General features: G+C 39.5%; 1 protein-coding gene across 1 annotated transcript in view; it reads left to right on the forward strand.

Annotated features, from left to right (window-relative positions):
* b4galt5 (UDP-Gal:betaGlcNAc beta 1,4- galactosyltransferase, polypeptide 5) overlaps positions 1 to 17959 on the forward strand; it is a 35879-nt gene that overhangs the window by 8826 nt on the left and 9094 nt on the right. The window contains exons 2-4 of the mRNA XM_005940265.3: positions 16186 to 16305; positions 16868 to 16981; positions 17424 to 17551. Coding sequence (XP_005940327.1) covers positions 16186 to 16305; positions 16868 to 16981; positions 17424 to 17551 — 362 coding nt within the window. The remainder of the gene's footprint in view (positions 1 to 16185; positions 16306 to 16867; positions 16982 to 17423; positions 17552 to 17959) is intronic.

The raw sequence follows: 17959 nt of genomic DNA on the forward strand, positions 1-17959 counted from the left end.
GGGAGGAAGATTCTTATAATGATAAGACAGATAATATTTTTAAATTTGTAGTTTGGAATTTCTAGGGAAACCCACATTAGGTCTGCATAGTACATGTTTGTAACAACAACATGTTCAAATGCAGCCCTGTTACTCTAGTCTGAATGGGGTAAATCATTAATTTTGTCAAGGTGCATTACACTTTAGTTCATTATGCTTAATGGATTTGTTAAATCGGTACTTTGACTAAGAACAAACAGGCAATTGATGAGCATTTTAAGTACCACTAGAAGAATTAAAATCCAAATAAGTACTAGTTGTAGTAAAACTGCCTCTTTTAAGTCTTGTATTGTTGGTGTTTATACTCAGAGTTTAAAAGCATGGCTGATGGTAACCACAGAACTAAAAATTGGCTGTACTCCAGTAGAGATCCACTTGTAATAATAACGGTGTCTGTGCACTGCAGTGTTAAGTGAGTGTGTATGCGCGTGTGTATTTAAGTGCAAGTGAGTAGAGTTGTCTGTGGAAAATGCGGCCTGTTGTGTGTCATAATACTTGGAGCCCATTTGTGCTTGATGGGTCGGTTACTTCTGTGCTGATGCCTGTGCTTCTCTGGCACTCTTAAAGCAATTTATCCTGGTCCTAGAGGCCGAATGTAGTACTATTCTTACTCCCTCTAACACCCTCCTGCTACATGAAGTTGCTGGAATTAGCCAGCAACCTCAGGCTAATTTCCAGAAGCTAGAGAGAGCCAGGGTGAAATATTAACTGTGTGCCAAGCTGCCTCAGGTGGGTTTCATTGTGAATAGACAAGCGTGCTGAATAGGGATTAATTATGTAGCTTTAACTTTTGTGACTCTCTTTAGACAGTTGCAAATGGATGTCTCTGATTTAATAGTAAGTAGAAAACTGAATGAAATCTAAACACATACAAAGTTGAATGCCTGAGCGTCCAGACACTAAAATTCCTCTACTTTGGTGTTTGACATTTTCACTGCAGTTGCCATGGTTCCCTCAGGACTTGTTCCCATCCAGGACTGACTAGTTTTTAATGTCACAGGAACCAAAGAGACATGCCATCCTGCTTCCCATGATGGTCTGTATGATGACAAATCCTCATTGATACAGCCATTATAGTAATTTGGGATTTTTGATAGAGACATCTCTTTTGGATTGAGATTGTATAGATAGGACCTCTTAGTAAACTTCAATAGAACTAGTATAAATAAAACAAAGTAACCCTGATGGGTCAGAAGAGCGCTTGCCCCAATATTTCAATAAACACGTATAAATTTTGTTTATTTTCATATGTGTAAATGCATGTGCAGAGATAAAGGACATGTGACTTAAAACTCTGCCACTGCAGGAAGCAGTAAACAAGATTAAATTGATTAAACTGTAAGCGCAGTGTATCCTGATACATGTGTATTGTGTGATATTCTTTACATGGCATGTTTGAGTGAAGTTTTCAAAATATAATAAATATAAATATATTGACAATCAGTGTCCAGCCTACTACTGGTCATTCCTGATCTTTCTAATTTCCTTTATCGATAAATACAACTTTTACATACGGGTTGCTGACAGTAGTGTGAAAATACCAGTCATCAGTTCCAGATATGTCACCAGATACAGTGGGGCAAAAAAGTATTTAGTCAGCCACCGATTGTGCAAGTTCCCCCACCTAAAATGATGACAGAGGTCAGTAATTTGCACCAGAGGTACACTTCAACTGTGAGAGACAGAATGTGAAAAAAAAATCCATGAATCCACATGGTAGGATTTGTAAAGAATTTATTCGTAAATCAGGGTGGAAAATAAGTATTTGGTCAATAACAAAAATACAACTCAATACTTTGTAACATAACCTTTGTTGGCAATAACAGAGGTCAAACGTTTACTATAGGTCTTTACCAGGTTTGCACACACAGTAGCTGGTATTTTGGCCCATTCCTCCATGCAGATCTTCTCGAGAGCAGTGATGTTTTGGGGCTGTCGCCGAGCAACACGGACTTTCAACTCCCGCCACAGATTTTCTATGGGGTTGAGGTCTGGAGACTGGCTAGGCCACTCCAGGACTTTCAAATGCTTCTTACGGAGCCACTCCTTTGTTGCCCGGGCGGTGTGTTTTGGATCATTGTCATGTTGGAAGACCCAGCCTCTTTCATCTTCAAAGTTCTCACTGATGGAAGGAGGTTTTGGCTCAAAATCTCACGATACATGGCCCCATTCATTCTGTCCTTAACACGGATCAGTCGTCCTGTCCCCTTGGCAGAAAAACAGCCCCATAGCATGATGTTTCCACCCCCATGCTTCACAGTAGGTATGGTGTTCTTGGGATGCAACTCAGTATTCTTCTTCCTCCAAACACGACGAGTTGAGTTTATACCAAAAAGTTCTACTTTGGTTTCATCTGACCACATGACATTCTCCCAATCCTCTGCTGTATCATCCATGTGCTCTCTGGCAAACTTCAGACGGGCCTGGACATGCACTGGCTTCAGCAGCGGAACACGTCTGGCACTGCGGGATTTGATTCCCTGCCGTTGTAGTGTGTTACTGATGGTGACCTTTGTTACTTTGGTCCCAGCTCTCTGCAGGTCATTCACCAGGTCCCCCCGTGTGGTTCTGGGATCTTTGCTCACCGTTCTCATGATCATTTTGACCCCACGGGATGAGATCTTGCGTGGAGCCCCAGATCGAGGGAGATTATCAGTGGTCTTGTATGTCTTCCATTTTCTGATGATTGCTCCCACAGTTGATTTTTTCACACCAAGCTGCTTGCCTATTGTAGATTCACTCTTCCCAGCTGGATCTAGTGTCTATAGATTTTTCCTTGTCTGCTTAAAGTATTCTGCTTGCACATGGGATTTGGAGTACTGAGTTGGACATCATTTATATACGCAGTCATGATGAGTTCAAAGTGCCACTTCATAAACATCCCTGGTAAGTCTCGAGGTGGTGTGGACGAAAGCTCTTCTTTGCGCGAAGTAGGTTAGTTAACGTTTACTAATGTGGTCTGGCTGATGGACCAGGTTGTCCATGTTTGATGACCACAAGTATATTGATAGTTTCCAACAGGGGTCCATAAATGACTTAAACGATAGGTGTGAACCAAAAGGCTGGTCTTACATGCAAGTACTTATCAAGCGATTGTGGAAAAAGCATGAAAGATATCGTTTTTTATCACGATCTGTCTCTCAGTTAAGTTTGAGTGCATTAACTGACCTCTGCATCATATTTAATGTGGGCCGGACCAACTTATTTCAAAATGGTGCGAACTAAATCTTTTCAACACACACTGGGGTTGATTATCGGTCTTTCACTTCGCGTCACACAGAATGATTTGAGGCTAATAGGTGAGCTGCCATTCACTCCATCTAGGTATCAATTATAAACTAAAAAGAGTCTTTAGAATAAAATTATTATGCATAAGGCTTTAAGAGATACACGGTGAAACTCTAGCTAAGAAATCAGTAGGGTAGACAGTAGACAAGTGAAAAGATGGAACTTAGTGGTTAATGTTAAGAATATTGATAATCTTAAGGTTTAAACTGGCACAACCTACCTGAGTATTGTTGTTGTTGTTTTCTTTTATGAACACAGAGCTAGCATCATCTAATGACTGCTATCAGCACGATAACAGTCATGTATGCTTAAAACGCATTTTTATTTACTGGCTTTTAATACAGCATGAGAGTTATTTGTTAATTCATATTTGGTGTTTGCTATAAGTACTCTAAGTTATTTTATTAGTATGTTGTATTCTTGTACAGCACTTTGGTCAAGCTCCTGTTGTAATTAAATGGCTATAAATAATATTGTACAAGCTCATTTAATTTTAGACAGGTTGCCTAAATGTGAGAATGAGTTCCCTGTGATCAAATAACCAACTGGAGCAGGGATAGCTCATAGGTAGAGTGGTGGCCCTGATGACCGGAAGGTCGGGTTCGATCCCTGAAGGCTACCCTGAGGTACCTTGAGAGGTACCATCCCTACACACTGCTCCCCGGGCGCCCAATGGCTGCCCACTGCTTCACTGAGTGAAGCAGTGGGCAGCATTTATGCAGAGACGAATTTTCCCACAGGGATCAATAAAGTATACATTTATTTTATTTTTTTATCACCAGATCTCGATCCAAAAGAGCATGTTTGGGATGTGGGGGAACAAAAGATTAGTAACTTGAAGGCGCTGCCCACAGATCTGCAACATCTGTGTAGTGCTATCATGTCAATGTGGATCAGAATCTCAGAGGAATGGTTAAAAGCACTTTGATTTTGATAGAGGCCACAAAGAATAAAGGTGAGGGTCTATTTGGTAGTAGTAGAGAGAATCTAATACTGAAGTGAAAAATGCTGAACAGTTCACTTAATCTCAGCAGTGTTGGTTTAATAAATTATGATAAAGAATCTAAACTCTGATTTACTCAAATTTAAAATGCCCTTCTCATTTTATTTTATTGGTTTGTTCTTGGTTTTTTTTTTTACTTGTAGCTTCTTTGAGATACAAGTAGGGCATAGCATGCACAGTCATATGCTCAATCATTTTTCTGTAAAATGACTCCTTAGCTGCCTGGATATTTGATCAACAGATAGCTAGTGGAGGTCAGTGTTGGTATACCACTGCTTACACCTTGATTATAGTCTGTTATGGACACGGACAGCTAGAGACAGTACAGCAGAGTAGTCATTCCTCTTAAACCTTGATTATACTCTGTTGCGGACAGTTGGAGACAGACACAGAAAGTAGTCGTTCCTGATATTCTTCTTTAACGTCTGGGACTGCATCTGGGACACATGCACAGTTGATGTATTGTAATGTAAAATCCCTGGGGTGGAGTTCAAGCATTCTCAAAAAATTAGCAGGCGCATGTCGTTACGGACCTTCGCACTCAGTGTATGATAACGAAGTTTCAGTTGCTCAGACTCTAACGGACTCGCAGAAACAAGAAAGTATAATTAAGGACTTAGCTGGAGGGCAGTGAGTTATTTTAGAGGCTTACTGAGGGTCTTGTGTTGGGGCACTAATCATTTATGTAACCTAATCATCTGGGGGAGAATCCCAGTCTTTGTTGACCTGGTCTGAGCCTCCCTTTGTTTTTGAGACGGTTACCGTGGTTACTTCTGGTCAAATGTTTGAGGGCAGTCAAACATGCTGGTGAGGCATAATCCAAATGCACACAGTGTGGTGATGAGTGACGCACTGCTGATTCTAGGGGATCATTATTGCAGGGACAGCATTGGTTTTAAACTTTGCTCACAAAAGCCATTTACTGAAAGCAAATATTCGCTGTCTAAGCTTTACATGAAAACATAGTGGAAATTCCAGTTTTGTTTCACGGAGACATTAAAGTGTAAAGTTTTGCTCATCTACCATTATTTGCTTTAAGCATATTCCATTTGGACTAGTTTCTATACCTTGACATAAAAATAAAGGTGAGGTAAAAGTAATGATAGAGTCACAGCAAGCTGTCCAGTTCTATCCTTAAAAAGTAGTTATGCTTCATGCTGTGGGTGCTCTTGGCCACAACAGATTACTGATTCAGTGGCTGCGTGTAATTATTGGAAAAATCTGCTTACTTTTGCTAAATGAATCACCTGACTGACACATGACACTGACAAATGCTTGTGTCATATAAGTGTACATGAAAATGTCTGCCAGTATGAAGTGAACCAGAACTATATTTATTAAGGGGATTTAACCGTCAAGATTCCAATTCATTCACTTCATGCGCAATCTGAAAATTTATGATAAAATAATGAAATTGTATATTGTCAAAGGACAGCTTCACATCATGTCATACAAAACCACATTTCTGGCCATTACTCAATACCTTAAAGCAGGGACTGAAAAGTAGGCAAAGGTGTAAAGCTGCAGTGTTCAGTAATATTGTTTGCTACTTGGATTTTGGAGTGATTTGCATTTTAACAATAAAAAGTTGTAATGATTTTAGAGATAAACCATTTCATCTTTTTCCTGTTCGGGTATCTGTTTATATCAAATAACAGTCCAGTGACAGTATTAAATTATTAAGCTGTTTTCCTCGTTGTGAGATCTTGGAGTCATCTTTCACATGTAAGGCAACACAAGGCTCAGCTTAAACACTGCTTTTCTATCTTTAGAAGATAAACATAATTCATACATAAATATAAATGTAATGAATTGGTATTTCTTGGTTAAATAACCCATTTTATCAAAGGTGATAAAATTCTCTTTTAATTTTTAATATTATTATTATATTTATTATTATTATTATTACCGGTATTATTATTAAAATGAAAAAATGCCTCAGCATTAATCATCTGTTTAATCTGCTGTCAGTGCAAAGTGAGTCAGTACAGCTGCACCTGTTTGTCTGTTTATCCAGCACCACTTCCTTTTTCCCCATTCATTTGGCTCAGACACGGGAACAGTAGGGGAAATACAAAAAATTAAGTTTTTTTATCTTTGCAGGGTTCCATCTGAACAATGAAATGTTCTCATGAAGTTAAGTAGAAATGCATGGCTGAGTAAAGAGAATTGTTTTTTTTCCATGTGCATCATTTGCATTAAAACAGAAGCACTATTATTCTCATGAAATATTAAATGTATCAAATGCAGCTCCAAAGCCTTAGCAGTTTTTTTAATGTTAGCTAATTAATGCATACATACACATGCATGCAGTATAAAATAGCACATACATTATTTATTCCATATTATCATCTTGGAATATCATCTCATATGTTTTCCAAAACCATTACACAGTTTATGTTGCAGCTACGCAAATAGAGTTTTTAATTTAGCATTGATGTGATTAACCATAATATCGAAGAGTGTCTCAGATGTGGGCATTGAAACCTCGGTGCTGTGCACAGTTTATGTATTTTGAAGGATTTCAAATGGTAGCTCTAGCGTGCCTTGTAGATAGTTGAATGTGTATATCACGAGGAAAGGTTGCGTTATTCTGCATCTTGTTCCACTATATGTCACTACTACTATTGTGCAGCATTTGCTTGCCGCTCTGGCCCATTGCTCAGTCAACAGGAGTAACCTCCAGCTGTGAAGAGACTTCAGCTTTGTGGAGAGGGAGATTGGTAGGAAAATATCAAGCAGCAGGAAATGTGCAGTACAGTGTATGTTTGGGGGTTGGGGTCCATGTGTACCTGTCTGTGCATGTCCTTTGTTTGCCCATTATTCAGAGCCACTGCAATAACACAGGAATGCATTGGACAACCGCCAAATATAAAAACAGGAGGAAAGGGGTGAGATCAAGCTGTGGGTGTACTTGAGGAATGAAGCAATGCCCTGTCTTAGCAACACTGCAACTGTCTTGCATATTGTGACTTGACAAGAGTTGAAGAGCAGTTTTTTCGTCATACAGATCGGAAGGGCAGTTGGTTCTACCAAGGTTAGATGTGCAAAATAAGTAAACTCTACAATTTCAGACTTTGTGAAATGAAGAGGCAAGAAAGGAAGTTGCAGGTCGGGTTAGCTGGTGAAATACAAGAGAAAAACAGAAACATCTGGCAAAAGACCAAAAGCTACGTGAGAAGGACCCAGTCATGTTGAGCTGGTTTAATGATCTGCATAGTTGTATTTGGCAGGAACTGCTTTGTTGTTCACAAAACGGGCACTTGAGATATTCTTGGCATACTACAGTAGAAAAAAAGTGTAGGAGAAAGGAGGAGAAGGGCGCTCTCCAACTGGGGGCAGACTTGCTTCAGAGGGCTAACAGCAACTGGAAATAAAACATGCTCTAAAATGATAAAACTTAGATTTTTATTGCTCTGAGTCCTGGCACTTAAACTTCAGTCTGAATGCTGAATATTCCATTTTGTTATGCTGGGAATTACATAAAGAAATTCTGTAAACTGTGGCCTACAGTATATATTTGTTATTTTTAATGAAGTTGTGCTTTTAATAGTTGTGCATCCTTATTATTATTTTTTTTATTTAGGCATCGAGCAGTTCTGAAACACTATAAAACTGTAAACTGTGACTCTTAAACGTCATAGAAATCCACCTATAGTTGGGCACAGGCTTCCCTGTAGCTAGCAATGAAGTCACCAATTTACTTTAGAGCTAAAAATAAAACTGCCTATCAGGAGAACCAGAACATTTCCTGGTGGCTCTAGGGTTTTCTGCACGAACAGTCAGCTTGTCCAGCAATAATAAAACAGCTTTCAGAATCCCGGCATCAGGCAGACTTTCTCACTTTTGTTGCAGTTGTGCGCCTGTTAGATAAACAAGGAGCTGAATTTGTTGTAAAGCTTTATAAACCAGAGGAGGGCTGCAGATTCGAGGTGATTATTCTCAAGATGTTTATCACTACAAGCAGTGCAGTTCATGTGGGTACACTTAACACTTTAATACTTAAAAAAAGTATGTTTATTAAACTGTGCAACAAGCAATGGTTTGTTTATTTGTTGTTTTTTAATGGAGGCTGTTAAGTACTGTCATCAATGGCAGCAGATGACTCTCTGGTATAACATTAGTTAAAATACACATGAGCTCTTTATTTCCTTTTTGTAACTGATCTGAAGAGGAACCATAGGTTTTCCTTCACTTCTCACTTCTCAGTACTTTGATTGTTCCTCATGTCATGTTGCCACCCTGTGATCACACACCCAGTCATTTCTTTCATTCTGATCTGAACTCTTTTCGGACAAAATCTTGGACCATTTATAAACAAACATTTCCCATAGTCATGATTGAGTGAACAAACTGAGAAACAACCTTCCGTTTCATCCTGCCTGCTCTTATCACTTACAAAAAATGTCCCATTAGGATGAGAACGTGAGCGCGCACTAGTAAAGGAGAATCTCTCTCCATCTTGAGCTAACATCCATATGTATCAACAATCTGTCCATCTCCCTCTTTTCCTCTCTCATAGTCCTTCCTTTAGATCTGTTTTCCAGTATTTGCCAGCAGCAGGGTGAAAACAAGGGGTCCTGGCACCACTGTGTCGTTTATGTAATTCTCACTGCCACTTCTGGTCCCCCATGCTTCTCTGCCACGTAGTGGCTCAGCAGACATAACGAGTCAGGGGGGGTCAGATATGCAGACAAAAAGGCTGATATGAGCATGTTCACAGACACACACACACACACACACACACACACACACACACACACACACACACACACACACACACACACACACACACACACACACATCCATACATTTGGGAGAGCAGAACAGATGGAGGGACAGAATGGCTAGTGCAAAAACCAATAATGAACTCAAACTGCACCTCATGTTGTCCCTGCTGGCATGTGTTAGTGTATACTGTGTCTGAGCATGATTACATTATGTGGCTTTTTTTTTTTTTTTTTTTAATAGACAGCGATGATTTTTCCATTACAGTTAGACTTTATGTACAGTCAATTCCTGCATCTATAAAATATTATATTCTACATTTCATACATATAATATAGCATGCCTGTTTCCTGCAGTCTTTCAAGAAGTGTGTTTCTTCTTCCAGCCACAAAGTTTCAGGCATTTATGTCCCCTCCATCTTTGCAAATTGCTGGTTAGTTTCTTTAGCACAAACAGAGCTGACGCTAAATAGATATGAGATGTTTTGCAAACTTTGGGATACAACAGGCATTTCCAAAGAGTGGTTCTAAAGCCCCAGTAACGTTCACATATCATGTCTTAATCCAAAAATGCTACATCCAAAATGTCCAAGTTAAAAAAAACACTGTTTGCATGACCCACCTTATATCCATTTTCAGAATTATAGTGATCGTATAAATATAGTTGGTGACTAAAGAGGGAAGTTCAAAGCAACCTTAGAACCTAGCGGTCAAGAATGAGGCAGTGTCTGTAAGAAGGTTTGAGTTTCAAGCAATGGTCCTCTCACATCAAACATTCACATTTAAAGCTCTTTAAATTCAAGTTCCTTTTTAAAACTGGTGTTTTCCCCATTTTTACTCTGCTTCCTGTGGTCACAGTCATTGAGCACATGAATCATTGATCAGTATTCACCTCCAATTTTAGATCAATAAAAAAACAGAATATAATGGTAAAGATTTTGCTAGAGGGTATAAATCCACTCTTACGTCTAGTCTCTGTAGGTATTCCCATTTGTTTTTATCTGAAAAAACTGAATGTAGGATTTATGTTTCTCGTATGCTCATATCTGCTCATAACGAATGAAGAACTTAACCTTTGATTATGTAACTATTCTAATATCTGATATCCCAGAAGTATGAAAAATAAAAAATAAAATGGCAAAATGTAAGCAAGCATGTTATGGGAAGAGCCAGGAAAAGGACCATGATCATTAACAGGAGGGAAGTTAAGTTCTTAACTTCCTCGAGGTCAATTCAGATTTAGACTTTTTTTTTTCTCTTATTTCTTTTTCCTTTGTCGACATGCAGTATAGGGATTTCAGAGCGCACTGCTTTCACTTCTGATGCAAGTCACACACAGTATGAAACTGATATTTTCACTGACAGTAACGGTGGCATAATAAAAGAGTAGTTTACTTTTCCAGACGTCCCTCCATAGCAGGCATTTACCACCAGCAGAGATATTGTGGATGGGGAGGCAACATTTCAGAGATACTGCGAATAACAATGATTGATTGAATTCAGTTGTTACAAGAGGAGGTTAGAAGCTTTTAGAAGGCAAGGCGGTGGTTCCCACGTCCCTAGGAAGTGGGCACACAGCCATGAACATAAGTACTGACGTCATTTAATTTACAGTAAAAGAGTACTGATCTTGTCAAAAAAGGAGGAGGAAAAAAAAGGCGTGGGATGCACTAAGAATGTAGACTTTAAGGCATTTTTCTTTTTTTGGGAGCAGGTCTGCATTCCTGTGCACGTGACGAGCATTCTGGTCAGTGCGCGCATGATGGTTTTCCTGTAATTTTATTTTTATACACAGCGCTATTTGGAGTTAGTCTAGATGTAATGTGAAACAGACTGTGTGTGTGTGTGTGTGTGTGTGTGTGTGTGTGTGTGTGTGTGTGTGCGCGCGCGCGCGCGCATGCTCATCAGTGTGTCATGCGCGTGTGTGTGTGCAGGGAAGCTGTAAGTTTAGTGGAAGCTTCCTGATCTAGTTATGACGAAGTGTAGCGTAGCCGTAACTAGCACAGCTGGCATTCCCTTTGTTCTTGCTGGTATGTTTCAGATCCTCTGAGCAAAATCACATTTTCATTTGCACAGTTGGTCAGATAAAAAACGAAAAAGATTGACCATTATTACTCTCTCTAACTTGCTTCTAATCCCTTTTTCCTGCCCTGGTGTCATGCATTAAGGAGATTGTCCAGACCCTGACAGCCGGATAGACTCTTGAGTGCAATAACAAGTCATAAACGAGTGAATGCGAGAGCCTGGTTTGCTAACTGTGAATATGACAAACCCAAGAAACAGACAGACACTGAACAAACAGAAAAATCTATCATATCCTTCCTGCCTCTATTACTACTAATAAAAACATTTAGCCAAAGTAACCAAAGTAAAGCACAGCAAAGACCCTTGGAGAATAATTGCACACTGCTGCTTGCATAACCTGAAGTTAACCATGATAACGATAACATAAATGTCATTGTAAGCACAACTGTTATAGAGACAGTACTTAATCAGTAAGTCAAACATTTATAAGTACCAGAGCTGTGCAGGCATGTTTTGGAGCACTTCACTGAGACGTGGCTCAGCTGGTAAACTTTTAGTACAGCACTAAAAAAACAAAGTTTGCCGTTGCTTTGCAACCTTTGTGCAACTCTGAAATGCCCCATCAACAACTCATTAGTTACAAAAGCACATTCAGTGTGTGTGTTTGTGTGTACATGTTTAGGCATCTTTGTAATGACAGAAATTTGGCATGCCACTATAGTTGTGGGGACGAGCAGTGACTTATGGGGACAAAATGCCAGTCCACACGGGTTTGAAGACATTTTTGAGACTCAAAATGTGGTTTTAGTGTCAGTTTGTCTGTATTATTAATGATAAAACAATAAAAGCAATACTGTGTGCAGGAAGCACCTGTCTTGATGTTTGATGTTCGCACAGGCTTATTTGAAAAACTGTAATTGGAATTACAGATGGGGCTGATAAGGAGTTTGTTTCGTGAGATAATTATGTCCACCGTTTGGTGTTTGAATTTCTGTTTTGGTTTTTTGTTTTGTTTTTTGTTTTGTTTTTTTTGGGGCGGGGTCACACCTATCAATGGGTAAAGGGAGGGGGAGGATTTAGAATGTTCTCTGTGGTAACACGGCATTGTTCATTTCACATGTGCGTGCATTTGTATGGGTTCACTGACTGAGGCATGGCTGTGGGTGGTGAGTGTCACTCCACTGTAGTTTATGTATTTCTCACCATCATTTGCAAACAGTCCAACAAGGTGATAACAAGTGTGTCCCTTCAGATAATATCCAGTTTGTGTTTAAAAAGGTCAAGTTACACATCACCATGTGCAAATCCCAAACCTTTATCAGTTGATCAATGCACTCAAGTTACAATAGTTGTTCCAGTTCATTGTGAGGGATTTTGTGTTTTTGCTTAGAGTATTCGCCCATTTTCCTTACCGTGAGGTATTCAAATGAAACTGTGTAGAAAACACTCTAACAATACAAACGCTCTCCTAATCCACTTTTAAAGTCAATTAATATGTGTGAATAATATGATGAATTTGTGAACATAGTGTTTTCTTGGCGTGGCTCTGTAAGTGTCAGTGATATACAGCGGCATTAAAATGAACATTTTGAAAGTGACTATGGTGCATGCATGCAGAAAGCTTTTCTGGTCTGAGGTAAGAAAAAAAAATGCCTTTCAGCTCTTATCGCCTAGCTAGCAGAACAGGAGAAATCACCTCCCACTGCTGAGCTGTATCAGTGTGCAGTTAATTGCCTTTTTAGAGAAAAAACAAAGGGGTATGTGCGTGTGTTTACTTTTTTTTTTTTAGTTCTTTCCATTTTCTTTTTCGATTAACCTCTCTTGCACTACAATATGGTGCAGGGTCGGTGCCTGGAATTGTCCCCATAACCCTGCAATCCATCATTCAGCTCATTTGCTTAAAGTGAAAGCAACAAACGGAATTGACAGAAAGTGATACAAACCACATTACACAGAGACGGCAGCACAACTAGATGAAGAAGGAGATAGAGGAAATGACAGATAAGTGGGAGTGATATGGAGAAAGAGACAAGGATAGGTGGGCTGTGCTTGGCGTGACGGCTGGATGTTCTCTGAGAGCTATAGAAGACAAGGTCATTCAAGGTTGCCTGTCGTGCCTGATGGGTTACAGTGAGTGGTGCTGATGGGATGAAGAGCTGGAAGGGTTTGGCTGGGGAGGGGGTCCTACGTGTCCCCATGTCTCATTTATATAGTTGTATATGCCGACACTGACACACTGACAAAGCTCTGTGGTGATACATGCCTCCTCTGTCCTGATATGTCCAGTGTTAATGGCTTTGTGTTGTAACCTGCTATGTTAGTTTCCTCTAAAGCCAAGGTCTCTCATGGCTATTGCATTTGTCACAGTTTATAACCTTGCTTACCTCACCGTAAACCATTAATCCAGCCTCTAGAGTGCATGTTAGATGCTACATGGCTGTGTTTTAGTTTGTAATTTCAGTCAACCTGACCCTCTTTTTTATTTATTCATATATGTATATATATTTTACACCAAAGAAAAGACTTCTTAGCTTTGCTTTAATCTTCATATGCTGCTGTTTGGTACAGTATGATAGGGTAGTTAATATATAATACACTCACAGTAAAATGAAAGTACACCCTTTTTCAATTCACCTCTTTCAGGTTCTTAAATATCAGGGTATAATGATAATCTGGTACTCAACAGGTCTCTAAATGGCACATATTTACTGCTTCCATAGAAATTAGGAGGGTAAGTACTATCCCATTGCCAGTCTTCCCAGGAGTGAACAGATACCCAGGAAATTCATCCAAAGAGCTGGCCGTGCAATGTTCCGAGAAAATGCAAAAAAAACCAAAAACCCAGGAACAATATCTCAGATTCTAAAGGCATCAGTTGGCTTGTAAATGCTAGTTAAAGTTCACGAAGAGTACATTGATATTTCTTTAGTCTTGTTCTGACTTGGACAGGTTGCATGGGAAAGATATTCTTTCTAAGTTCAAAGAATAATATGGCAGTATGGCTTAGGTTTACAAAGGACGTTTTTCCAGAAAGAAGTCTTGTGACTTGTGGAAAAACATCCTTTGGACACATGAGACCAAAGTGAGGATGTTTGGCTTTAATGCACAGCAACACATTTAGTGAAAGCTAAACACAGCATGTCAACACTAACACCTCATATTAAATGTCAAGCATGGTGGAGGAGGGGTGATGGTTTGGGCTTGTTTTGCAGCCACAGGCCTAAATTCTACCATCACTGAGTCAACCGCAAACTTTTTATATATTGAAGTATGAGGCAAATGTGAAGCATCTGTACGATAGCTAAAGCTTGGCCAAAGCAGGACAATGATCCCAAGAACGGACTGTCCATAAACCTCAGTGAACAGAAGTAATGGTGTAAAGAAGAGTGGACCAAAGTGCTTTCACCACAATCTGAGAGTCTTCTCATTTGACATTGTTTAGCTCATTTAAAATCTGCTATGATATACACCTGCTTATTATGTTGTGGTATTTTTTGGCTTTTTTGTTTTTTTACTGTATATTCATATGCTTGGCAGGCGTGAGAAAAAGACTTGTCAAAATATGTTGGTGGCTTGCACTGGGTCACACTCCAGACGCCTCTTAGCCTTTTTCCATCCATATGGTGCCTCAGAAGGGCATCAGTTAATGCACGTGTGTGCATGTGTGTGTGCGTGCGTGTTTGTGCGCACATTTGAACATCCGTGCGTGTCGCTCTTCCTCTACATGTGCTACAGTGCAAGTGAAGAGAATCTGTTGTCTGTTCCATTGTCGTCTTCTGCGGTTCCAGCTGCACTGTACTATTTGAGTGCTGCAGAAGTAAAATGAGAACATTGATTTCAGCTAACGCTCAGCCACTAGTCTCTGATCCTGCAAGCCTGGCATTTTGTATAAGATAAGATAAATGTGATGGAAACTGTAACGCAATTACCATGACGAATCACATCCAGGGGATTTCTAGCTCAGCAGTATACATGCCATCCACACAGATACAATGTCCGCAATAATGCAGATCATCTTGACATTGCCGGTGTTGGACACAGAGCTACAAAGGCAGAGAAGTTATTCTACGAGCTGTGTTTTTGCCTATTTTGTTTGACTTCTGAAACTTGATTCAGTGTTTTAAATGTTTTTTGAATGTTTTTAAAGCTTCTTACTATGCACATAGTATGTCATACTTCTTTACTATACACCAAAGAGTGCATGCATCACTAGGTGTATTCAGCTATTCGCAGTTAGACCACATAACCCCCTTTTGTTCCACTACATTGCTTGGCAGGTTAACCACTGTTGTGGTGTTTATTTAGGTCAGTTCCATGCTGACTGGAACTCTCACTAAGCCTCTCTGGTGTAGTTCCCAATTATAGTTAGGAATAAATCGACTGAACTGTTATAGCAAACAGATCTACTACATAATATTGTGTCAGCTTGATGAGATGTCGCTGGTACAATAGAAATCTCACTATAACCCAGATTGGCACATTCTCATTCACCTAGAATCTCTTGCTACTTCCTGTTTCCTGTATGTGACTACTCTATGCTGTGTAGTTTCACCCACATCCTATATGTCCCCGTCACATTTTCTCACGAAAAAGAGTGCTTCAAAATGATACAGTGGTTTCCAGACCTTTATGACTGGAAATAGCTTAGTAAAATAGAGTAAAATATTGCGGAAGGAAGTTAATCAATAATTAAAAATCTATTTTCATTTCTTCCTCCTTAAAAAAGTTTAAGTTTAACCTCTTCTCCCACTGCTTCTCTTCAATATAGATTAACATGCCATCGATCGGCCTCTTGGTATTTAGTTGGGAAATTCCCTCCTTACTAAGCACACCCATGCTGTTTGCAGTGCAACCTAGTGCAACCGCATTTCTTAAACATGAATATCGTTTGAAATAATTATCAGAAAGAAGAAGTGAAAGGATAACGGGTCTGAGAATGAATATATGCATTCTCAGACATTTCAAACATTTTTAAAAGTCGTTTTGCGTTAACATAATATGATTCATGTCTGTGCTTGGGTTTCTCGAATACATGCCTCGAGTCTGTGTTTAATAATAAAGTGTATTAATTCTTTTTTCGCCTGTTTTTTCTTCTTTCCATAGTGAATGAGTATGTGTTTATGGTCCAGGCCAGAGGGATCCAGATCAGAGAGAACGTGAAGAACATTGGAGCTCAGGTTCTGGAGCAAGTAGTGAGGGGGGCTTACAGCATAAATGGCACAGGTAAAAGCATGCCCATGCACACTAGTTTATTAGAAATGTTTAGCACAAATGCTGTCTTTCATATCCTTACAAGAGAATGAGTGCAGTGTCAAACAATGTTTAAATAAGGAAGTAAAAGAAAAAGCGCTATGGCGTTTTCACAGTTAAGTCTGTTTGCTTTCCAGTAAGTGACTCATGCTTGCCTTTACTAGAAAAGATATTTTGAATGACAATGAAAAGCTGTCGGTAAAATACAGGGTGTATCAAAAAGAATCAATCAATTTCAAAGTCCTTTAGCTCTGCAGCTGTTTGCTGGTAATGACTGAAACACGTGCTGTTGGAAAAAGGGGAATTGTAAGTTTCACGTGATTGCCTGTTGGTGGCATTAGTGGCTCCAGACATGCTCGCCAAAGCATGGGACAAGTTTGACTATAATAAAGACATGTATTCATATTGTATAAATTACTGTTAGCTTATGTGTACATTACTTTAGAAAATGTCCACCTCCTGAAATCATTTTCTTTTTTTATACACGCTGTACATTAAAGCATGAAGCCGGTCATGTTTTTTTTTTCACTTTCAGATTATTCTTATGACTTCAACTTCAGCGAAAGCGATGCTCTTCCCACTACATACCTCCCCGAGGGTTTCACCTACCTCCCCTCACAAGTTTGCCCTGAGAGGCTGCCCTCCATGAGTAAGTGCACTGTTAAAGTTGTGATTTTAAATTTAATTTAAATTCTTTCCTTAGAACCAAACTCCTTATTCTGTAATAACAAGTAGGTAACAAATGAAAAAAAAAGGCTCTCAGTGGAAATGTTCCTTATGCCTCTGTATTTATTTGTTGTAGTATTGAGCTGTGAAACTGTTCCAAGAATATGTTTTATATTAGTTTTGATTGATGACGCATCAAATACAGTATTGTGTTATAGCACAAGCAGGCAATTTATGTCCCAGATTTCTCAAATGTTGCAGGCTTTGACATTTTCTTAGTCACATTCCTATGATCTTTTTCCTCTCGCTACTGTTCTTCTTTACTCGCACACCGTGTCTCTTATTTTCTCCCCCACGCTCTTGACCTTTCTTGCTTCATGACTGTTGCTTGACTCCCTCTCACTCTCTCTTTCCCCCACGCACAGAGGGCAGGTTGGAAGTGAATATGAGTGAGATATCTCTTGAAGAAGTGGAAAGATCTTTGCTGGAGGGAAAGCCCAACATTGCCCCTGGAGGCTACTGGAAGCCCACAGACTGTTTACCTCGCTGGAAGGTAAGTGCCCACTGAAAAAAACAATCTTGTGCGTAATGTGGCCGGTGGAGCAAGAAATAGAGTGGCTTCATAGAGTGGTTTGTATATTGTTAAAGTATGGCTCAGCAAAAGCACATCAAACAGAACTTTTTGAGGAATGTTGCTTAACCCTCCTGTGACATTGCAAAGAGACATTCAAGCCCTGCATGTTATAACATGCATGTGCTCTGCACACTTGGGTTTCTATTGAATTGTCACCTTTTTATAGATAGTCGAATGGTTGTGCATGACTTTTTCCATTTTGTATATAAAACATGCCTCTCACACAGTGCAGCAGCATTAGGTTTGTAGCGCTGGACCTGCTAAAACCCGCCTTTGCCCCACAATAACACCGATATATGTGCATGCTTAGTTGCTATGTTTTTTTTA

The sequence above is a fragment of the Haplochromis burtoni genome, unplaced genomic scaffold (assembly GCF_018398535.1).
Source record: "Haplochromis burtoni strain Fernald_Lab_line unplaced genomic scaffold, NCSU_Asbu1 Contig_287, whole genome shotgun sequence".
NCBI classification, from domain to species: Eukaryota; Metazoa; Chordata; class Actinopteri; order Cichliformes; family Cichlidae; genus Haplochromis; species Haplochromis burtoni.